Raw genomic sequence first — 24095 nt, 5'->3', positions numbered from 1 at the left:
TTAGCTTTTCCAAGTGGGTGTCTCTGCCCATTTTCCTGAGTGATGCCTCAGGGGCCTATGCTGAGCCAAACAGCTAAGAGTATGAGGGAAGTAATCACCTATTGAAATAGTCTTTAAAAACAAAAAACAAAAAACCTCTTTAGCCAGACAGTGGTGGCCCACGCCTTTAATCCCAGCACTTGGGAGGCAGAGGCTGGTGGATTTCTGAGTTTGAAGGCAGCCTGGTCTACAGAGTGAGTTCCAGGACAGCCAAGGTTATACAGAGAAACCTTGTCTCTAAATAACTACAAAAAAAAAAAAAAAAAAAAAAAAAAAAAAAAAAAAAAAAAAAAAAAAAAAAAAAAAAAACTCTTTAAATGTAACTGCTGTAGCATAAGGTTAACTGTTTTTAATAGAAAAGCACAGTGTCATTTAGGTTATCCCAAGGTGTCCAGGAGACATCTCTAGTTCTGTCACATGCTCATTACCCACAAAGGATACCCCATATACCCAATAAGCAGCTGTCCCCCACACTCCATGTACCGACCTCTGGTTACCCTCAGACTGTTCCCCTCTTTAGATTTGCCTGTTCTGGGCATTTTATGTAAATAGTGTAATGTGTGTGGTAGTTCGGTTTAGAGTTTCTCTCCCTTTCCGTTGTTGCTCACTTCAGTGTGCCATTCTTTAAGAGTGAGTAATACTCCATTTGTTTGGCTTCACCACATTTATGTATCCATTCTCTTGATCCGGAGGTGTTTTTTTCCTATTGCAAACAAATTTTCCAGGCATGTCCTTTGAATTCTGCTGTTCAAGGCTTGTTTTCAGTTTTCCGGGGAGTGAAAATGTTTAAGGTCTTGGTGTTTGTTCTTTGAGCAGTTGATCTGCTCTTTCCCAGAGGCAGCGTCCAGTTTAGCAACTGTAGCATTTACTAGTTCCTGTTGTTGTTTTTGCAGCCCAGCCTTCCCAGGGGGCTCAAAATGTTATTTCATTGTGGTTTTGGTTTGGGTTTCCCCTCAAGATCAGCGATCCAGTCCTAAGACTAGACAAGCTTCTGTTTACACACTCACTGACCGATTGTGTCTATTATTGGACAAGAGCCCTCTGATTGCTGTTTGTGTTACATTTTTCTTTGACCACTTACACATGCATTCTGTTTACTACTCCACCATCCTCTTTTCTCCCACCCACCCCTGTCACCACAACACTCCACAGGCCCCTCTCCTGTGTTCTTTTTGTTTTGTTTCTCTGATGCACAGATTTTAACCAGGACCTTCTGAGAGGCCATGGGTTTAGACCTATCCATTGAAACCTGTGGACTTAACCATAGGAACTTTCCCTCACTGAGAACCTATCAGTAGCCAGTAAATTATTCAACAGGGAGGGCTAGGGCCCCTTGAGCTTGCTCCATCATTGGCTGTTGACATGTGGGCGTGTACAGCCCCAGCGTGGGCATGCGCAGCTGCAGTGAGGTCATGTTTGCAATGACTGTGTCCTGCCATGAGGGTAACATCCCTGGGCCCTTCTCCCTTTCTTCCAGATCTTACATTCTTACTGTTCCTTCTTCCCTGGTATTCTCTGAACCCTGAAGATCACAGTATAAATGTCTTGCTCAGGGTTGAACACCTTTGGCCATTTTTAATTGAGTGCCTTTGACTTACCATCAGGCATGGCTGAGAGGCTACTTCATCCAGTAGCACTAGTCACTTACAAGAAGTCCCCGGAGAAGACACTGATGTTCTAATATGGGTGGACGTTGCGTCTCCACTGAACACGGCGTGTCTGCATTTCTCAGAACAACAGGACTCTTGCACATGTCACATTTGAACCCAAGTGTTCTAGAAACAAAGGCGTCACAGCTAGTGCAGGAGAAGCAGATGTTCTAGAACCTCCCTGTCAAAGGGAAAGATCCTGGAAACCAGTCAGCCATCCCACACCCGATAAGGGAACTGGCAGCCCGGGAAGCCAGGGCTGCCCTCTCACTCTGCCTCTATCTAGACTAAAAATAACTGGGCAGATTGGTCTAAGTTGATTACAGTAATTGCTACTGTGATGTCATGCTGCCGGCCAGAGCTGGGTTGCAGGGCTGACAGCCTGTGCGGAGGCAGCGGTCTCCCTTCTGCATTCCCACTCAGGGTTTGCAACCGAAGATAACACGATCTAAGGTCCAGGAACGAGTGACGGGCCTCTCCAACACTGGTGTACTCAGCCGTACCAGGGACCCAGGACTCCAGTGTGTGGCTCTGGGTCCTTGTGGAATCGGGAACGGCTCCTGTGAGGTCCCCAGCTCCTAGCCCACCACTCTTCCCCAGAGCAGATGCTTAGGGCTTCTCTATGTGCCACCCTGTCTTTGTTAGTGTTTCTCTTGCTCCGATGAAACATGACCAAAAAGCAAGTCTGGGAGAAAGACACTTCCACGTCATAGTCCATCATTGGATGAAGTCAGAACAGGAACCCAAGCAGGGCTAGAACCTGGATGCAGGAGCCATGGAGGGGTGCAGATCACTGGCTTGCTTCCCCTGGCTTGCTCAGCTTGCTTTCTTATAGAACCCAGGATGGCCAGCGTAGGGATGGCACCACCCACAATGGTCTGGGTCCTCCCCCATTGATCACTTAATTAAGAAAGTGCCTTACAGCTGGGTCTCATGGAGGCATTTCCAGCTTAGGCTCCTTCCTCTCTCTGATGGCTCTAGCTTGGGTCAGACACAAAACTAGCCTGCATCCCAAGAAGAGGCTGGCTGCTTCTACTCCAGAGACTGAAGTGGTCTCCTTCCTCCTGCTGCAGCGCCTCAGTGTTTGATGAGAACACACTGAACTTCCAGCTGGCTTCCTAGCATCCCCCTCACCCAGAGCAGATCCCTGCAGTCACATGTGGGTACATCTACCTTAGGAGCTGTCCCTCTATACACCCACAGAGAAGCAGGAAGTGGATTACAGCCTCTACTGTCTGACATGTTTGGTACTGGGACTTTGTGGGTGCAAGAGCGGGGGACTCCACAATACTCAGTCAGTTCCCCTGTGTCCCCTGTGAGTTGGGCTCATGAGAGCTTAACATTGGGTTCTGTATTTTGGTGTTCATTCCGTGCCAGAAGCCCTGGTGGGATGGTACCCAGAACAAATTCCACCTTGCCTCACCTTCCTGAGCCCTCACTTTGTTTTGGGACTCCTGCCCAGGCTCCATCTCACTGAAATATTAAACAGCCAGTTTATAAATGCCAAAGAAACGTCCAGGGGGCATCGGTCCTTTTGAGGAGAAACTGGGAAGGCATGGCAGAATCTCCACAGTGGCATTTCCAGCCTGGTAATACAGGCATATAAGTGGATGGCCCTTGGTTCCTGGGACTCTGTGACCTGGTTCTCGAAAGCACTATATGAACAGCTGTCACTGAACAAAGCCTGGGTCAGACTCTGGCTGAGTCCTAAATCACTCTCTGTGGCCTGGGGCCATCCTCTGTCTTGGTTTATTGCTCAGTAAGACAAAAGTACCCTAACGTCCATTAGTATTTTGATGTGCTTAAAACTGCCCAATAGAAATCCCATTGGTGAATATGGAAGGTGACACAAAGGGCGTTGGGATGGAGTGTTAAGAAAGAGCTTTAGCTATGTAGGGTGGTCACTCAGCAAGTGGACGTGTTCTTCGTCATGGTGCTCTGTTTGGTTATGTGGGAGAACAGCTGCACTGCCCAGAGTCATCGGGGTCAAAGCTGCTGGGACCTTGGCCCAAGTTGCAGCAGCAACAACTACCCAGGGCTATAAAGCACTAGAGAGAGTCCTAGGGCCAAAGGGGCCTGGTCACTCACACACGATCATCCACAGGCCACTTGGGTGGCCAGGCCTTGTCCTAGGAAAGAAATTAATTGTAACCTAATTGGCAGTTTCCTTTATATAGAAGCCGGAAGGAACTGCCAGCAAGACCTATGATTAAGTCAGTAGCAGCTGGGAAATCACATTTGGGTGGGAGCATTCTTCATGGCAGGGAGGCCAGTGCAGCTGGTCTGGGTGGGCATGGAAATGCAGGTGGTAGCTGCAGTGCATTCTGGATAAAGCCTGGTGCCCGTGTTCCTTGAAGACGGAGGAGGAGGAGAAGGAGAAGGAGGAGAAGAAGGCCCAGCCTATGCATGGAGGACAGCAATTACTCCCTAACCTTAGCTGTGCAGTAGATTCCCCCCACCCAAACCAAAGCAGAGAACTGTACGATGATGTGAGACTCGGAGGGCTGAGCACTCAGGGTAATTCTAACAATATTTTGAGAGATGATGTCCTACGGCACCAGCTCAGGAGACAGCACATGTGAGGACCATGCCTGGTCGTACAGGGAGAGCAGAGCCTCAAGCCAGGAGCAGCTCCACCTCCACACCATATGGCTTATGTCTAGATGCTCTTCCAGGCCACCAGCCACCCTACTCTGGAGGCCCACCAAGACAGGTGACTAAGGAGATAGCACACAACGAGTGAGTCCTCTGCTCTACACTAATGGGGGTCCAGACTTAACACTGTACCTCTGGGTGTGGACTCTGAAGATGGGGTTAGAGGTGATGCTCATAGTTGTAGGGAAAACGGAAGTGATGCTTATGAGTGTGTCGGTGGTTATGATGCTGATGGTGACCGTAGGTAATGGAGATTCAGGTGTGTGGATGGAAATGACAGCTGGCAGCGGCCATTGTTCTTAGACCTTCATGTTCACCAACTAGATTTTGCTCCCAGCAACCCTATGAAGAGGAAGGCTTAATCTCCTTCGGTCACCCCAGACTTACTAGTCCATGATCTTACCTGGAATCTACAAACTGGTTCAACCCATCATTTCTGACAAGCGTTCTGAGGTCATGATCTCTTAGCCCTGAGAAGCTAGACTTCTTGTTGGCATCTGCCTCTTGTAGCTCTCTCTTTCCTGAACTTACCGTCTTCTTCAGTCCTTTCTGCTCTCTAGATCGGGCTACCCCTCTGCGGCTGACACTGTCCATGCTTCCTGGGAAAACCCCGCAGGCCTCCCCGACCTTCATCCATGGCTCCAGTCGAGAGATTAAGAACAACCAGCTTAGGTCTCTGTTATTTTCTTGTCTCTGTGACTAAGCGCCAGACAAGAAAGGACTCTTAACTGCTGAGCCATGTCTCCAGCCCCTTGGTTGAATTTTGCAGATGGCATTTGTCCTGGTAAGGGTTTGACATTGCTATGATGAAACACTATGACCAAAAGCAAGTTGAGGAAGGTAAAGCGTTTTATTTGGTGTACACATCTACATCAGAGTCCATCATTGAAGGAAGTCAGGACAGGAACTCAAACAGGGCAGGAATCAGGAGGCAGCATCTGAGGCAGAGGCTGTAAAGAGGTACTGCTTACTGGGTTGCTCCTGATGGCTTGCTCATCCTGCTTTCCCTCAGAACCCAGGACCATCAGCCCAGGGATGGCACCTGCAATGGCCTGGGCCCTTCCACATCAATCACTAGTTAAGAAAATGCTCTACAAGCTTGCCTACAGCCTGATCTCAGGAGGCATTTTCTCAGTTGAAGCTGTCTCCTCTCAGGTGACTGTAGCTTGTTCAAACTGACACAAATCCAGCCAGTACAGTATCAGAGTATCTCTCCTTTTAAGTCAAGGCTGAATGGTGAGTGTGATGTACCTCCCACATTCTGTGTCCCCATCTGTAGGCAGTAGAGCTGCATCCAGCTTTGACTGGTAACGATAAATGCCGCTATGAAATGGATGTGAAAGTCTCTGGGACGATACCGAAAGATGAAGCTTCTGGATCCTATGGGAAGCCTGAGTTAAGTAGTTTAAGAGACCCTTGTGTTTTCTACAGCAGCTGCACCATTTCACCTTCTGACCAACAGTGTGCACAAGGCTTCTAAAGAGTTTTCACTATCTGAAAACGTCATGAAAGTTCTTGGGCGAACACAAAATCAGCAGTACAGTAAAATGAGCTGTAGTCTAGACCAACATCCATGGCCCTCTCCGATTAGTCCACACTGTCTTTTTAGGTGAAACTTACATTGCCTTGTGTTAGTTAGTATCCATGGCTGTGACCAGACTAATGCATGGAAACAACTTAAAGAAAATACATGTGTTTGGCCCAGGTTTCAGTCCATCTTGGCTGGACGGACATGATGGAGTGGGACAGTTCACATCACTGAGGGCAAAAATCAGAGATGGAGTCCTTGGCTCTCTATGTTCTCCTGTCAATGCTATCCAGGCCTCCAGCCTATGGAACAGTGAAGCCCACACTCAGAGGTCACCTTAGTTGATCCTCTCTAGAGATGCCCTAACAAACATGGTTTGGTGTGTGTGTGTGTGTGTGTGTGTGTGTATCACTAAGCTCTGTGATGCTTTATTAATCCAGTCAAGTTGACAGCCAAGGTCAGCTGTCACAGATAGAAAGGCATCTGTACTGGCTGGTTTTGTGTGTCAACTTGACACAAGCTGGAGTTATCACAGAGAAAGGAGCCTCCATGAGATCCAGCTGTAAGGCATTTTCTCAGTGATCAAGGCGGTAGGGCCCAGCTCATTGTGGGTGGTGCCATCCCTGGGATGATAGTCCTGGGTTCTTAAAGAAAGCCAGCCAGGGGAAGCAAGCCTGTAAGCAATATCCCTCCATTGCCTCTGCATCAGCTCCTGCCTCCAAGTTCCTGCCCTGTGTGAGTTCCTGTCCTGACATCCTTTGGAGAACAACAATGTGGAAATATAAGCCGAATAAACCCTTTCCTCCCCAACTTGCTTCCTGGTCATGATGTTTGTGCAGGAATAGAAACCCTGACTAACACAGCATGTATCTTAATTAGCTGTGCAATGTTAGGAACTGGATTATGCCCCCATGACCTGTCTCCCCCAGGACCATGTCCCTCATCGGGACATGTGCTATTTACACTCTCCCCAAACCTATCACCTGAAATGTGATGAGAATCCAGTTCTGCCTGACTGCTTCAACTGGATAGGATGTCTGTGAGACCCACCCAGGCGAATGTGGGTAGCAGCGGTCCATCTCTTTCCATCTCTGCCACAGGATTCTGTGGCGTGGATGTGCCAGTTTGCCTACCTAAATACCCACTGAAGGACATCTGTTTCTAGCTCTTGGTTGCCATGAGTAATTCACCATTTAATACTCAGTTACTTTGATGGATGAGTGGTTTTACTTCTGCTGGATAAATGGAGTGGACTTGCTGGGTTGTATCTAAGAGCATATTTTAATAAAGATTGCTTTCTTATACAGTGTTGTTTTGTTTCTGGGGACTGCTGCCTGTCCTGCTAGTCTGGCAGTATCTCATATCTTTGAAACTTCCTCTTGTTCCAGGTGATGTGTTGGGGGAACTCTTGGATCATGTGTGACCCTGGGACATATTGCACTTGCACATGGGTAGCAGAGAAATAGTTTGCAACTATTTTGTACTTTCTTCCCCCCTTTTTCTTTCTTTGCTCTAATTATCAGCCATGTTTAGCTATGTTCATGTTCTTTGAACTGGAGGTAGGATTAGAATTTTAGATTTGTTTATTTATTTATTTATTTATTTTGCCCACAAAGAAGCTGTTTCTCCCACCCCATTCATACCCTCATGTCTCCTGCAGCCCCACTGGGCCTCTACTTCTCAAGGGATGCTTACTGGGAGAGGCTGTATGTGGACCAGCCAGCTGGCACACCTCTACTCTATGTCCATGCCCTACGGGATGCCACTGGAGAAGTGCCGAGCTTCCGCCTGAGCCAGCATCTCTACGGCGTCTACCGAACACGGCTGCATGAGAATGACTGGATCCGCATCAATGAGACTACTGGCCTTCTCTACCTCAATCAGAGCCTGGACCACAGTTCCTGGGAACAGCTCAGCATCCGCAGTAAGAGAAGAGCCGGGCACCCCATCCGCTTGGCCTAGCCCTTAAGCTGCCCTCACCTCGACTGCCAGTCTGAGGCTAGGGATGGCTTTGTGGCCAAGTGTGTAAGGCTCAGGGTAAAGGCGGCTGCTTTGTGTCCAGTTAATGAGGGACCCTCATGACTTTGGGAATACTAATTACCTCCTGACACTTCTGGGAGTTAGGAGAGCCATGAAAATGATTTGGAACTCTCTCTCTGTGGAGCAGAGTCTATTTGCAGTGGGTTGATAAGGGTGTACAAATTGTGAAAGAGATTCCAAGGGGCTGGAAACACCCCCCCCCCGGGGAGCAATAATTTAGCTGATGACCTGGAATTTGCTGAAGAGTACCGTGTCTTTGGAATCATGTTTCCCCATCTGCAACAGGCTGGCTGGGGTGTCCAGGAGGGAGACAGACCAGAAGGAAACCTAGAGAGTAGCCCAAAGCTAAGGTTGGGGCTGCAGTCAAGGCCACATAGGATGTTAGCCCTGCTGTGGAGAATGGGGATCTCAGTGGCTTGTGTGACATGAGATGGTTATGGTGTGCACCTGGTAGCTTACACCTGCCAAGACCTCCTCTGAGACGTGGCCTCACACATCCCTAAGTTCCCTACCACAAGTGGAGGCAGGGTAGAATAACTGACCTATCTGACAGGAGCAGTGTCTAAGTTAAGAGTTTCCATTGCTGTAAAGAGACACCATGACCAAGGGAATTCTTAGAAAAGGACAACATTTAATTGGGGCTGGCTTACAGGTTCAGAAGTTCAGTCCATCATCAAGGCGGAAGCATGGCAGCATCCAGTCAGGCGTGATGCTGGAGGAGCTGAGAGTTATACCTCTTGTTCTGAAGACAAATGGGAGAAAGACTGGCTTTCAGGCAGCTAGGAGGAGGGTCTCAAAGCCCAACCCCACAGTGACACACTTCCTCCAACAAAGCCACACCTACTCCAACAAGTCCACACCTCCTAATAGTGCCAAGCACATTCAAAGCATTGCACGCTTTGCCAGGATAAAATGGGAGGGTGCCTGAGGTGGGCAGTTCCCTGCCATATAGTGTAGATCAGTGACTCTTAACCTCCAGGTTGAGACCCCACGCAATGCATAGCCAGTATTTACATTATAACTCATAACAGCAGCAATATTAGAGTTAGGAAGTAGCAAGGAAATAATAATTTTACGATTGGGAGTCACCACGACGGGTATTAAAGGTCGTACCATCAGGAAGGTTGGGAACCATGGGTCCAGACAGTTCTTAGAGGAAGTACTCTGCAATGTCCCTTGGTTTTCAAATACCTTCGTTTCCTCCATCTTTCTTCTAAACGGTAGAGGGAAACTGGGACTGAGAGTCCCTGAAGACTCCCATCACTCACATTTGAGCATTGCCTTGTCCAGTCAGGAAAGAAGCGCACAGCAATTTGGACAGTTTGTCCAGAGAATATTGACCACAGTGGGTTCCTTGTAATAATGGAATACAGGCTAAGGGGAAGCAAACTGAACCTAACATGGACTGTGGTGCCTCAGTGGTAGAACTTAACCGAAAATTCTAACTCTGAGTGTTGATGAAGTCTGTGATAAGCACTTGATGATGGGTAGGTGGAGTGTCCAGCTCCCAGAAGCCTGCAGGAGCCTACACTACAAGGCCACCCACCTGGAGGAATCTGGGAACTTTAGCCCCAGGCAGAGTTTGGGCAGTTCTTTCAGGAGGGACCATTTGAGCAGAAACCTGAAAGACAAAAAGAGGCAGATAAGAGGGCTACTGATTTCCAGGCCTCAGCATCCTGCAGCAGAGATGGGGAGGTATCGGCTGAGGCTTGTGGACCACACTGAACCCTGGAATTCCTGCCCCTCTTCTTCATTCCTCACCTGAAAAGGGGCTGTCTTCTTCTCTTCCTACAGATGGCGGCTTCCCCTTGCTCACTATCTTCCTCCAGGTCTTTCTGGGGTCCACAGCCCAGAGAGAGGGAGAATGCCATTGGCCAGGCTGTGTCCGTGTATACTTCTCCTTCATCAACGACACCTTCCCAAATTGTAGCTCCTTCAAGGCCCAGGATCTCTGCATCCCGGAGACAGATGTGTCCTTCCGCATCAGGGAGAACAGGCCCCCTGGCACCTTCTACCATTTCCACAGGTTACCTGTGCAGTTTCTTTGTCCCAACATCAGTGTGGAATACAGTCTCTTAGAAGGTGAGTTCCAGCCTCAAGGGGGGCTATTCCTTTGACCTGTTGCATGGGAGCCATAGTGCGATAAGCTCTTAGGGTGAGCCGTGTGTTCTTTTTGCCACTGTTTAGTATTCCAGAAGTATCTCTCTTGAATGTCTGTCACCAGCCAAGTACTGTTGAAGGAGGTTAGGATACAACTATAAACAAACAGACGGTCTAGTGTCATGCCTGCATTGAAAGCCTCTAGTCATCTGGAGGGTGGAGCCCGTGAACATGTCAAGGAAACTGGATGGTTTCTAGAAGGAGTGAGGAGCAGAGAGAACAGAGAGGCAGGGGCTGCTAGTCCAAATGGGTTGGTGCTAAATAGCTCTGGCCCCAGCAGGTGCCAAAGTGGGACCATTTGTGGTTGGAATGCTGTTAGCCACTGGGAGTTGCAGAGGAGAACAGGGGTAGGCTGGTTATGGCAGGAAATTTTCAGGGTTTCTTTCCCTAGTGCATGGGAAGGTATGGAAGTCAGGGGGCAGGTATGAGAAGTCTCCACTTAGATGGATTCCTGTGATGGGTACAGCTCAGGGTCAGTGTAATATAAGGTACAATTATGGCGACTGAAGGATAGACTCCTGATTGGGAGGATGGGCTGACACAAGGCTGGAATTGGCATGAGAATCAGGGAGCTTCCTGGCATGCTCTTAAGGAGACCCAGATGGATTCTTCTAAGCTAGGGATGGGGTGTTGAGCCCCCAGTTCCAAGGGCTCTGCTAGTGACAGCAAGCACAGCAGACCTTTCTGGGGAGAGCGTCTAGCCAAACGGACCTGCACCCTTTGACATCTTGTTTGCTGTAGAAGTGGAGGCTCCAAGAGACCAATAAGGTCACAATCCCAGGATGTATACAGCAGGAAATCAAATCCCATATCCAGAAATCCCTGTTGGAATGTCAATCATAACACAAGCGTCTAGTATCTGTTTTTAAGTCATCAAATTGGGGTGTTTCTCACATTGATATTATGAGCAAATATCATGTCTGTGATTAAAAAAAAAAAAAAAGGCTGACTTTGTGAACCAGACCATACCTGGAGCCGGCTCTCTGCCTATCCTCTGCCCTCCTGGGCATCACTCCTCCAGGCCATGACAGAGACCTGTTCTTATGTCAACACTTGTCTGCCCATCTGCGTGAGTGGAGGCTCCAGCCACAAAAAAACTAGGAGACACAAACCTCAGTTTACGTTTGATAATGGTTGCCATTCCCACAGAGCCAAAGAGGAACAGCCAGCCAGCCCCTGCCATTAGGAAGGGAGGTCACACCCCATCCCCTACCCAGTGGTCATATGGATGCTTTTCTGCTTGGTGGCAGGGGACAGTCTGCCCTTCCGTTGTGACCCAGACTGCCTGGAAGTGAGCACTCTCTGGGCCCTGGATCGAGAGCTTCGGGAGAAGTATGTGCTAGAGGCTGAGTGCACAGTAGTAGGCACTGGTGCCAACAAAGAGAAGATGACCGTGTCCTTCCCGGTGACAGTGTACGATGAGGACGACTCGGCGCCTGCCTTCTCCGGAGGTGTGGGCACTGCCAGTGCTGTGGTGGAGTTTAAGCGGAAGGAGGTTTGTCCACAGTTGAATTTGATTGTCTTGTCTGTCTTGTCCTGTGCCTGTTTGGTGTTTGTCCCCATCGGGACTTCATACTCGATCTATTTAGCTGTTCCTCTAGCCATCCAGTCACGTGGCTCTCTACTTGTCCTTTGTGTCCTGTCTGTTTGGCTGACTGCCAGCCAGATAGGCTGCAGTAAACTGGGCTCTCGCTGTGAAGGCCTGAAGCTGGGGTACTTAGATTGTGTCTAATCAGGCCAAGGGCCCCAGGGGCAGAGCATTGGGGAGAACATTCTGGCTCACTTGACCTGGCAAAAAAAGGAGAGGGTAGTCCCTTCTGCTGGCAGCTGGGCAACTTGTCACAGGAGTGCCCTAGGAGAGGATGTCCTTACCCGTTCTGCTTTGACGAGTCTAGGTGTTGTGTTACTGCCACCTGCTGGACATCAGGCCACTCTTCAGCCTGTTCCTAGGCTCAGTAAGAAGGGTGTCATTTCTCTGGGGAGCTAAGGAGGTACAGGCTTCCTAGGGAGTGAGAGGAAGTATAGGGAAGGAAGAAAATGTCAACCTTAGAGTGACCCCAACGTCCCTGTGGTTTGGCCCTAGGGACAAACATCCAATTGTGATCATCTGCCCCTTGGATTCTAACAACACATACTTGGTATAGTTCTGGGCTGTGCTAGGTCATGCGGTCCTCTAACTATACTGGCGCTGACTGGCAACTCTCTGCTGTCTGTAGGGCACTGTGGTGGCCACTCTGCAGGTGTTTGATGCAGATGTGGTGCCGGCATCTGGGGAGCTGGTGAGACGGTACACATGCACACTACTCTCCGGAGACTCCTGGGCCCAGCAGACCTTCCGGGTGGAGCACTCGCCCATCGAGACCCTGGTCCAGTCCAACAACAACTCCGTGCGGGCAACCATGCACAATTACAGTAAGAAGCCAATGGTGTGATGTCTTCTCAGAACTTCAGGACACTTGGTACACACCATACTGCGCACACATGCACACGCCATACGAAAACTACATACATTCCATACACACCAAAATATGTCCCACTGGGCACACCCATTCCAATCCACACACAATTGTTGTATAAAACACCACCCAAACACCTTATATACAATCCCGTTTAAATATACTAATTTTGCACACACCCACCAGTAAGTAAACACGCCACTCACACATTTCATACCCATGTAACAGACTGTACCCACAAAAATGCACACACTTTGTAGACATATCAAACTACAGGACATAATATACCCTATATATAAACACACCACACATATACCACCTGTACCTACTGTCTCTCTGGAACACATGCATGTACACACCACACACACACACACACACACACACACACACACAATGAGATCTAGCTGAGTAGAATGTCCAGCTTTTAAATACCAGTATTATTGTAAGACTGCCCACCAGGCCTGCAGGGTTTTATGTTGATGTAGATGTGTAATATGTGGCATAGGGCATAATCTTTTTTTTTCTTCTTTTTTTTACACTTTATTTTTTATTAGATATTTTCTTTATTTACATTTCAAATGATACCCCCTTCCCAGTTTCCCCTCTGGAAAAAAAAAAACTATTCTCTCCCCCCTCCCTCTGCTCACCAACCCACCCTCTCCCGCTTCCTGGCCCTGGCATTCCCCTGCACTGGGGCATGGAGCCTTCACAGGACCAAGGTCCTCTCCTACCATTGATGTCCAACAAGACCATCCTCTGCTACATATGTAGCTGGAGCCATGAATCCCACCATGTGTACTCTTTGGTTGGTGGTTTAGTCTCTGGGTGCTCTGAGGGTACTAGTTAGTTCATATTGTTGTTCCTCCTATGGGGCTGCAAACTCCTTCAGCTCCTTGGGTCGGGACATAGGCAAGATTGCCATTTTCTCTCTTGATAGGGCATGATCTTGAAGGAGAGTAACTTGTTTTGTCTCCTTATTGTGCCCACCTACAGAGCTTGTTCTCAACAGGAGCCTCTCTATCTCAGAGAGCCGAGTCTTGCAGCTAGTGGTCCTGGTCAATGACTCAGACTTCCTGGGGCCTGGGGCAGGTGTCCTCTTCCTCCATTTCAATGTGTCTGTGCTGCCTGTCACCCTGAACCTACCCAAGACCTACTCCTTCCCAGTGAATAGGAGGGCCCGCCGTTATGCCCAGGTGAGCCCGTGGCCCATTGCATGGTGTGAGGTTAGAGGGTTCCAAGACTGCAGGCAGGGCTAGGGGTGGGTGGCACCTCTTCCCTAGCCCACCCAGTGCAGAGTTAGCATACGTGGATCTGTAGTAGGCTCCAAGGTGGATCTTTGAGCTTCTGTTTACCCCTTTTCACCCTAGAGGACTCTGAGCCCCTCGTAAGCTCCTGGAGCAAGCCCTCTCATTTCACAGTCTCACTTCTTGGTATTTTTAAAACATTGTTTTTTGCACTAATACAAAAGCATTTCCAGGTAACCCCATGTATGCCTACTTGGAAAGATGTTCCTGCTGTACTGTTCAGTGGAAAAAGTGGTTGGAGGAACCACTGGTCTCTGGTGTCCCCATCAGTGCAAGAATACCTTTTTTATTGGGGGGAACTTGAGCGTGCACCAGACCATGGTTGGCAGTAGTGCCTTGTGGGAAAGGGCAGAGGTCACATCTGCTTTTAGAAGTTTATGTGCTAGGGAAATCACAAGGTAATGTTCATATTTGTCTTTGGACAATGATAATTGAAGTGGAAAGGGAAGGCTACGGTGGTAGTTTAGTGGTATAGCTCTGTCCTAGCAAACAAAGCACTAGGCTTTATCCCCAGCCCCGCTAAAATAAATGAAAACACAATGAGTGGAAAGCGAGCAGTAGTTTTCATCAAAATGGTGAGGAATGAGGGGGTGTGTCCCCCCACCCCTTGACCACCAGAGACAGCATTTGCTGCGGTTCTAACTTGTTTCTTCTGAAGCACTCATGGTGTCTGTCTGTTGCTTTTTTTAGTTCGTTCGTAGTTTGCATGTGTATGGTTTCACTGACGGTAGAGGGTTGCTCTGTCTTCAGACTGTTTAGAACAGTCTCCTCTTGTGCCCATGGTCTTTCCAGTTCTTACAGGCGGCTCCAGATCCTCACTCATTCCTGTCACCAGCACGCAAAGGACCCACCTGTAGATACATAGAGCCTTTGGCCCTTCTCTAGGGTGTGAACATTAGGTCAGGAGTGGGGATGACAAAGCGAAGGGCCTGAGGAGGAGTTGGAGGCATCAGTTAGAGCCAGATCCACCTGCACTTAACAGACTCGGGAGCCCCAGTCATTGCCTGTAGTGACTGGTTCCTTACTGTTTCCATGGTTTTGAAGACCAAATTGAGACCAGGGACCAATTAGATAGTTTTAAGGATTCCCCTGAGAAAATGGAAATGAAACATTCTTTGTAGGGGAAAGCAAAGCAACTGGGAGGCTGGATTGTTAACGGTGTCCGTGTGGCTTGGGAAGCCCCTATCCCTGCTCTGGGTCTTAAGAGGCTGCCCCCTAGGTCTGTTCTTACCCTTAGACACAGGATCCCACAACCAGGACCATTCCCGCAGCTCTTAGCAACCATAGCTCACTGGAGTGTCAGCTAAAGGCTCAGGGCCTGGCTCCAGAGCCAAGCATCCCCAGAAAGGGTCTCCTTCCAGAACCTCCAAAGAAACCTCTTGACCTCAAGTAGGACAAATGACAACAGTCACACAGCTGGGGTACAGCATTCTAACAGTTGGGGGACACACAACAGGAAATGATGGCCATCCCAACTGACTCCCAGTGGTGTGGGTGTCTGGTGAGTTGGTATCCTCAAGCAAGGCTGGCCGGGCAGGAGGACTAGTAGGTGCTGAGGGTGTAGAACAGTGGACATTGAGGAAGGCTGCCATTCAAGCTAAGTTGAGGGCCATCCCACAACTTTGGTCTACCCAAGAGCCCATCTGGCTAAGGTGTACTGGTGTGATCCTCTTCCTCTCTCCCCTCCCCTCCAGATCGGGAAAGTCTGTGTGGAAAACTGCCAGGAGTTCACAGGTGTCTCCGTCCAGTACAAGCTGCAGCCCTCCAGCACCAACTGCACTGTCCTAGGTGTGGTCACCTCACCCGAGGACACCTCGGGGACCCTATTTGTAAATGACACGGAGGCCCTGCGGCGACCTGAGTGCACTGAGCTTCAGTACACGGTGGTAGCCACTGACCGTCAGACCCGCAGGCAGACCCAGGCTTCGTTAGTTGTCGCAGTGGAGGGGATGTGTAAGTGTCGGGCCCCATGGAGGGGTGAGACATTACGGACAATCACAGGGAACACTTCGGTGTAAACTAGTGATACTGTGTGTCCTTTGCTGTGGTCACCCTCATAGCCTCCTTGTCCTAACCTGCTCACCAGACAGGCTCGGCAGACAGGAGGCTAATGAGAGCCTCTGGCTCTGGTGCCTCCGTCCCTTTCATACAATACTCTGGTTACCCCAGAACCCGTGGAGTTTCAGTCCAGAGACAGTGGAACTATTGTTACACTCTGTCCATTTGAGAGGTCTAGAGACTGGGTGCACACCAGCCCCAGTGACCTTGGCTTGTCTGTCACTCCCAGCTATTGCTGAAGAAGTGGGCTGCCCCAAGTCCTGTGCAGTAAACAAGAGGCGACCTGAGTGTGAGGAGTGCGGTGGCTTGGGCTCTCCAACTGGCAGATGCGAGTGGCGTCAGGGAGATGGTAAAGGTAGGCCTGGGAGCTGGTGGAGGGTAAGATGGGGGACTGGGGAGGAGGGGAGGGGAGGGGTGTCCTGGCTGCCATCAGGTGTGAGAGTGGCCACTTTTTTTTTTTTTTTTTTGGTTTTTCGAGACAGGGTTTCTCTGTATAGCCCTGGCTTTCCTGGAGCTCACCCTGTAGACCAGGCTGGCCTCGAACTCAGAAATCCACCTGCCTCTGCCTCCCAAGTGCTGGGATTAAAGGCGTGCGCCACCACGCCCGGCTAGAGAGTGGCCACTTTTTAAGGGTTCCTACAAGGTCTGCTAGTCCCTGCAATGAGCTTCCCTAATCCTTGTCTTCTGGCCCTGCCCCTCTTCTGAAACCAGTGGCAGCAGAGACAGCAGGGCATGTGCCACCTTGACACTAGAGGTTCCTCAGCTGGATTCACTCTGGGTTTGGAAGGGTCTATACCAGAGCTGGGACAGACATGAGATGGAGTGGTTCTTCCAGAAAGCCCCAGCCAGAAAGTGTGTCTGCCTCACTGTTGGGTGCACCTCCCATTCTGAAGGCTCCCATTGGCAGTATAGCTTTGACAGGTCCTTTCCTTTAAGTGGCCTCCTTCAAGGAAAGCTTTCTGCAGTCCTGGACTGCCCAGCACTTCACCCTTGGGGACCCCTTGTCTCATCATACACCTCACTGCCTTTTGAGGTGTATGTGGCGTAGCTCCGCTTGTCCCCTCATCTCCCTGTCCCTGGAGAGGCAGGGTTGGACCATGATGGAGTCGGACCATGGTGGGATCTGCCCATGTGGGGTGACAGCCTGCTGTGTGCTCCACCACAGGGATCACCAGGAACTTCTCCACCTGCTCCCCCAGTATCAGGACCTGCCCTGATGGCCACTGTGATGCTGTGGAGAGCCGGGATGTCAACATCTGTCCCCAGGACTGTCTCCGTAAGCCCGTGCTAGGCCCCTGGTGATGCATTTTATCAGTGTACAGGGAGGGGCAGAGGCAAGGGACCTAGCCTCGGAGTGCTTAGAAACCCTCGCCTTCACCTGAGCACAGTCTGGAGCTACAAATGTCCATCAGATGCCTCAGGCTGGATGGGGTATTGCTTCATGTCTATACATGAGCTTAGCTTATGTAGGCCCATGGCCTCCTCTTAGCACTGAAGAAGAAAAGTGTGTGATAGTAGGTTCAGCCAAGCAGGATGGGTCAAGCCAGTCCTGCTACAATCTCACTTGAATATTTGTTATGTTCCCCCAAGACTGGGCCTTTGTAGCCCAGCCTATCTATCCTTGGCTGACTCGTGAAATTGCAGTCTCTGATCTGCTGGCTCAAGACCCACCTTGCCTCTGGTCTATTTCCTCCATCTTTACTTTTACTGGAGACTAGCCATGGATGATATCTCTGGTCTCTGGGACCTCAACAGTGATTGAACAGTCTTGGATCCCCCCTACTTCCATAGCCAGTATTGGGGGGGTGGGGTATTGTGTTAAATTCCCTACCCAAGTGAAAAGGGCTTCACTGGTCGGAGCTACTGACTAATCACAGACCGTGGACTCTGAGGTGTCAGGCCGCACCAGGAGACTGAATATGCCACCTATGTCCTCAGGTGCCGACATTGTTGGGGGGCATGAGCGAGGGGAGCGCCAGGGGATTAAGGCTGGCTATGGCATCTGCAACTGTTTCCCCGATGAGAAGAAGTGCTTCTGTGAGCCGGAGGACAGTCAGGGTAAGGCGTGCCTCCCACAGGGCTCCCCCACCTCCCCAAACCCTCCAGGGAGTTCTGAGCCACATTTGTAAGGTCCACCAAGGGAAGAGACTGTGGGGAGGCAGTTAGACCCCGGGAGGCTCCTCCTTCCCTTTGGGCCCAGGACCCTTGTTGAAACTGAATAGGGGTCAGAATCCCTGTAAAGCATTTCCTAGCCACAGTTCTCAATGGAAGAAGCTCAGAAGAGCAGTCCTTCTAAGAAACTTGGTCAGATTTCCTGTACAGGGTCTTTCTTGGCCTCTGGCACTATGGAGTCTTCCTGGTATCTGGCTCACTCTAGGACCCTCGGTCCAAAGCCTTCGATCCTTTCTTCCTTAGCCGTACCTTTTCATAATGACTTTTCAGACATCTGCAGCAGGAAAACAGGATAACTGATGTGGCTGGCATACTGCCTCTGCTGTCTGACACAGGCGTTGTGTGCAGGCTCCATACCACTGTTTCTATTGTGAGAGGGTGTGAACACAGGAGGGGTGGTGCAGCGATGCCTGCACCCAGTCAGTAACGTCTCAGGCGGTCACAGCGCAGTCCCTGTCACTCTGCCCTGCCACAGGCCCTTTGTGTGATGAGTTGTGCCGTACGGTCATCACAGCTGCTGTCCTCTTCACCTTTATCATCTCTGTCCTGCTGTCCACCTTCTGCATCCACCGCTACCACAAGCATGCGCACAAGCCACCCATCGCATCAGCAGAAATGACCTTCTGCCGGCCAGCCCAGGGCTTCCCAGTCAGCTATTCCTCTTCAGGCACCCGCCGGCCTTCCCTGGATTCCATGGAGAACCAGGTCTCTATGGACTCTTTAAAGATCCAGGTAAGGGTCCCCAAGAAGTAGGTGTTGGAGGAAACATGGTCGCACAGGCTTTCTTTACTACTTGGGGTACCCACAGATGGTATTGCTTAGATCTCCCATCGCAGAGGGCCAAGAGCAAGGGCATCCTTGCCTTCCAGGGGGAAGCTGGGCTGGGAAGGCGGGCTGTCTAGGATGGAAGTGACAAGTACTGATTGAGATAGGACTGTCTGGGATCTGAGATGTAGGCCTTGAGGTCCCAGTGAGAGTGAGTGTGGCCCTACCTAGCAAGGGAGGAGTGAGCAGAAGCCCTAAGGGATAGGACCAGTAATTCCTACACAGGCACAGGCATGCATGCACTCATACTCACCCAGCAAGTGTTTTATGTCAGAGTAGGAACAGTGGATGAAGCCCATGTTCTATAACATTTTAATAGGCTCCTCTATCGAGAAGTGGGGTGGGATGGGGGTGGGGCAGAGAGTATGGGGATCATAAAGATGTGCTGGGCCAGAGATCCAGGGTAGCATCAGTATATGGGGTAGATACCCCGACATGAAGGGGGAGGCACTGGGAACCCAGAAAAAAAAAGCCCCAGCCAATCTTGAGATGGACGTACCTTTCTGTGGGTGCTGCTCAAGACCACTGAGGTCTTATGGTGGTCGTGTCTTCCCTGGGCCTGCCGTGTAGGATTTCTGCCCTCACTTTCAGGAAGACCCTGCCTGCCCCTTCAGCACCTTGCTCTTAGGGAAGCCAGGGTGCTCTGGGAACAGCTAAGTCAGTGTTACAAGGCAAGGAGTATGAACAGAGTAAGCACGGGTTTGGGTGGTGATCATGGGCCCGTGGCAGTCTCTGTTTCAGGCTCTGAAGTGGTTGCGGGTGCCTAGGAGGTCCTGCCTCCCCCAGGGCCTATGTGAATGACACCCAACCCTCAGTCAAGGCCAAAGAAGTTCTTCCTACATGAGCTGATTCCCTCTCATGATCCTAGCATGTGGTTCCTGTTCTGGCAGTAGCTGGATCTACAGCAGGGTTCTAGACTAAGCCACCAGAGCTCTCTGTAACCCAGATGGCACAGTGAGGCTATGTAGCAAGGCCATGTAATGTCCCCAAGGGTAAAGACATACCACTCTCACACATCTGCTCCAGAGTTAGCCTGGTGTCCTCAAGCTATACCCACAAAAGCCCCATGACGCAACCACTCAACCTAATTTCTTGAACATAAAACATGGAGTGGGGTACTGGGCCCCATTTCTGTAATCCCAGCCCTTGGGTGGAGCAGGCAAGAGTTCACAAGTTCAAGGCTAGACTAGGCTGAAACAAGCAAACAAACCAGTAAGGATATCGATTTTTCTTAAATCTTTAAAAGGGCAAGTTGATACCATTTTCACATGCTTAGTGTAGTGTCTGGTATATGCCTCAGACGTGCTTAATGGCTACAGTGGAGGCGTGGCAGTGGGCCTGTGACACTAGTGATATCTGTGCTTTCTTCACACTCGGGAGGCTTCACAAAATACCAAGACCACTCAGGAGCTTGCTAGAATGTGTGTTTATATACTCAAAGGAGGCTATCCCCACAGGCCACGTGTATGTATGTGTATAAATCAGAATATGGCCTTTAGCCTGGAGCTGTGTGTCCTTATTAGGTCAGCTTTTGTGGTTGGGGAAGCCTTAAAGAGCCTTGTAAACAGAATCCTGAGGTCTACACGTGAGAACACGCGAGGTGGTAGGCATCCAGTGTGGTGCCATCATCACAGGGTGGTCCTCTAGTGGAATGCTTCTTGGCTCGCAAGAGTCTAGACATGTATCCAGAGCGACCATGATTAGGCCTGATATGTGGAAGGGACTTGAGTGGGATGCTGGCAAGGCGATGTCTCAGCAGGAGCTGGAGCTGGGTGCAGCCAAGTGGGGTACATGGGACGGAGCAGCTGCCTCACACTTCAGGATGACAGTTTGTCTGAGAGCTCAGTAGTGCCTTTCTTTGACAGGCAGCCACACAGGGAGGTTTCTCTGAATGTTTCTACTGTGGGGAAATTCTGGGCTCAGAAGTGTCCTGAGCTGTGGGTGCCCGTTCCGTCCTGTAGCGGCCCCTGGGTGGGGGTGTCAGAGAAAACTTGGGTCTGAGACTGCTATCTAGTTAGCCATAAGCACCTCTGGACCCAGCTGGCCTTGAGGATAAGTAAGAACTTTAGGCTCGCTGGTCCTATCTGTGTGGTTTGGTGCAGTGGGGGCAGGTGAGTCAAGGCCTTGAGTCTAGTCCCTTTCCCTGGAGACTGACTCACCGCCTCCCTGGCCTGACCATGGTGGTGTTCCCAGTGGCTGAGCTGTGAGGTGGTGGGTGAAGTTCAGGTGATGACCAGCTCTTTGCTGGCCTTGTGGGGGCAGGAGTGTTAGTATTTCAAGGCCTCGCCTTCTTGCTCAACTTGCCTTCCTTCCCTGCTGATGGCCCCTGCCTGTCTCTACCCCAATACAGGAGGATCCAAAGTGGGAATTTCCTCGGAAGAACTTAGTTCTTGGGAAAACCCTGGGAGAAGGCGAGTTTGGAAAAGTCGTCAAGGCCACAGCCTTCCGTCTGAAAGGCCGGGCAGGATACACCACAGTGGCTGTGAAAATGCTGAAAGGTGCCTGTGGAGGGGTTGTATCTGTGGGAGGTGGCTGTGGCTGTCCTTCTCTGGGACCCCTTGCAGAACCGCCATTGCTGCTCTGTGGTGGCTGCAATCTAAGTACTCCAGACACGGTAGCCAGCGTTCCTGAAGAGGGCAGGGTGAGGACACTACCCTAGTGGAAGATGCTGGGTACCACTTCTGCACCATGTCAGGAAAGAGGCCAGGGCTTCAAAAAGTCTTTAACGCCTTTTAGGATAGAATTGATCGTTGCAAGCAGCGCCCTAACCTACCCTCTCATCCTAGAGGTCACTGGGATCCTACCAGAGACACCCTCTCTATAAAAGACTATTCCCCATCCCAGCAACCCGAGTGTCCTCTGTTCCTGTGACCAGTCATGCCCTGAGACTAGATCTCCGTGTATGCTAGACCTTTCTTATACAGGGGGACGACTCTGGCTAAAGGCTGTGGCTGTACAGAGTGAGTAGCCTTCACTGTGATCAGGCCTCCAGCTATGGGAACTGAAGGCCCTGTGGCAGCCAGACTGCGTGGTGATGAACTTTTGTGGTTGATGCATAGCCGAGTTCTAGTACAACAGTCGGGGACTACAGCACAAGAGTGTGCCTGGTATTTCCCAAGACCCTCGACCAGGTTAAACCCTCAGATTCCTGCTCTACCTAGATTTGTCTCCCAACTGTATCTGCCTTCCCTTCCTCTCAGACCAGAGGCAACAGTGTGTCACCACTGGCGAGCCAATCAGGAAGAGAACTTGGCTACATGTCTGACTTTTTTGTACCTCTGTATTCAAGTACCTAGTGAGCACGAGAGCTGGCCTTGGCCCTCGGGACATGTGTTCATATTACTTTGTTGGAATCCGAGCATCTTCACAGTATGCCATAACAAGTTAGGCATCCAAAAGGAGGATGGCATCTTCCTCACAGGGAAGATGCAGGCCTGATGTGTGAGGTGCCGCAAAATGCTAGTGCCGCCTTCACACCAGTGCACTCACCTGTGCAGGATCTCGCAGTAACTGAACAGAGGCTCCAAGCACACCACAGCAGCATTAGAGAGGCCACAGGACCCCAAGCTTGTGTCTGGCAGATTAGATCCGAGCTCAGCGTAGGGTCCTCCCCTTTCTCCAGCACCTCTTCTCTGAGCAGGTGTGTGGAGACATAGACAAGACCTCTCTCCTTCTGGAGAGACTGAAAAAGAGGTGGGAATTCTCCATAGGCTTCTCTGTGATGAAGGTAGCAGCTAAAGTGACATGGTGCTGTATACACAAGCAGTAGCCCCTGGAGACAAGGAAGTTGACCTATGGGCTCTTATCCTAGGGGTACGCGAAGCCACTGTTGGTCGACACTGAGGACCGTGAGGAGCCTTAAGCAGCTGGATGCTGAGGGTGTCCATGTAACTCTGTGAGGGGGATGGCAGTCCGTTCTCTACTCGACATGGTCACCAAGGGATCCCAAGGGCTATGGCAAACACAGTCTTCTGTGTGCTGTGTTTCAGAAAACGCCTCCCAGAGTGAATTACGAGACCTGCACTCTGAGTTCAACCTTCTGAAACAAGTCAACCATCCACATGTCATCAAGTTGTATGGGGCCTGCAGCCAGGATGGTAAGGCTGGCCAGATGATAGGGTGGGTAGGCAGGCAGCTGCCGACACAGGACTGGGATCCCCTCCTCTGCCCTTGGCTGTCCTTTCCCTCTCTGCTTAAACTTCTCCTTTCTGGAAGCTGGGCTTCTGCCTCCACTCTTAGTCTGCTGTATCTACTAACCGAACAGGCTCGTATCCCAGAGGTTCGTGTTTGTAGCACTCCTTGGGCCTGCGGAGCACAGGTCTGTATCGTTAGCACCCCTTTATAGGGAACTCTGGGACTGAACAGTGCATCTTGGGGACCTACAAAATAACAAAGGTGCTGTTTCCCACAGGTGACCCCAACCCCAGCCCTGCAGGGAAGGTGCATTGTCACCTTCTGTTAGCTTTTCATACCTCCCCTATTTTCTGCCAGAGGAGTTTGGCACATAGTGTGCCTGTGTGTAAGCAGTGAGATGGACTGTGCCGAGCTAGGCTAAGGCCAAGTCTGAACTGTGAGATTTGCACAGGCCTTCCTGTCTCCATCGTTTTTCCCTCTCCCACCTACAGGGTCAAGGATGGGAATAGGTATGAAGTCCTAGTATAGGGCATGGTAGCTCACAGGGTAGGGCTGAGAACAGTGCTCACCCTCTCAGGAACCATGGGGAAGGTCTCACTGTACTTTGAAGGGAGCTAATGTCTCCATGGTCAGTGTAGGCCAAGAGTGAGTTGGCCTACCATAACTTCGTGGTCCATAGTGCCAGAGCAGGTCTGTGCCTGCCCCCTTGCTCTTGAGGTGACAGAGCCTACAGCTACCCGGAAGCTGGGCCTGACTCCTTGCCCAGGGCTGCCTCTCTCTGTCCCCAGGTCCACTTCTTCTCATCGTGGAGTATGCCAAGTATGGCTCCTTACGGGGATTCCTCCGGGACAGCCGCAAGATCGGGCCTGCCTATATGAGCGGTGGAGGCAACCGCAATTCCAGCTCCCTGGACCACCCAGATGAAAGGGTACTGACCATGGGTGACCTCATCTCCTTCGCCTGGCAGATCTCAAGGGGTATGCAGTACTTGGCTGAAATGAAGGTGAGAGCCACAGATGCTGTGCTGACCTGAATGCCCGGCCCACTCCACCCCACTCCACCCACCCCACCCCAC

The 24095-nt window shown here is 50.6% G+C and overlaps 1 protein-coding gene across 1 annotated transcript in view; it reads left to right on the top strand.

Moving 5' to 3' along the window:
• Ret (ret proto-oncogene) overlaps nt 1–24095 on the top strand; it is a 44357-nt gene that overhangs the window by 6979 nt on the left and 13283 nt on the right. The window contains exons 2-14 of the mRNA XM_031383107.1: nt 7532–7795; nt 9706–9993; nt 11322–11566; nt 12288–12483; nt 13521–13720; nt 15526–15784; nt 16119–16244; nt 17055–17165; nt 17828–17947; nt 18537–18793; nt 21237–21384; nt 22876–22983; nt 23809–24023. Of these exons, the coding sequence (XP_031238967.1) occupies nt 7532–7795; nt 9706–9993; nt 11322–11566; nt 12288–12483; nt 13521–13720; nt 15526–15784; nt 16119–16244; nt 17055–17165; nt 17828–17947; nt 18537–18793; nt 21237–21384; nt 22876–22983; nt 23809–24023 (2537 nt within the window). The remainder of the gene's footprint in view (nt 1–7531; nt 7796–9705; nt 9994–11321; nt 11567–12287; nt 12484–13520; nt 13721–15525; nt 15785–16118; nt 16245–17054; nt 17166–17827; nt 17948–18536; nt 18794–21236; nt 21385–22875; nt 22984–23808; nt 24024–24095) is intronic.

This window comes from Mastomys coucha, unplaced genomic scaffold (genome assembly GCF_008632895.1).
Source record: "Mastomys coucha isolate ucsf_1 unplaced genomic scaffold, UCSF_Mcou_1 pScaffold20, whole genome shotgun sequence".
Taxonomy (NCBI): Eukaryota; Metazoa; Chordata; class Mammalia; order Rodentia; family Muridae; genus Mastomys; species Mastomys coucha.
Note: the sequence above shows the minus strand (reverse complement) of the source record. Positions and strands in the feature narration are given on the sequence as shown.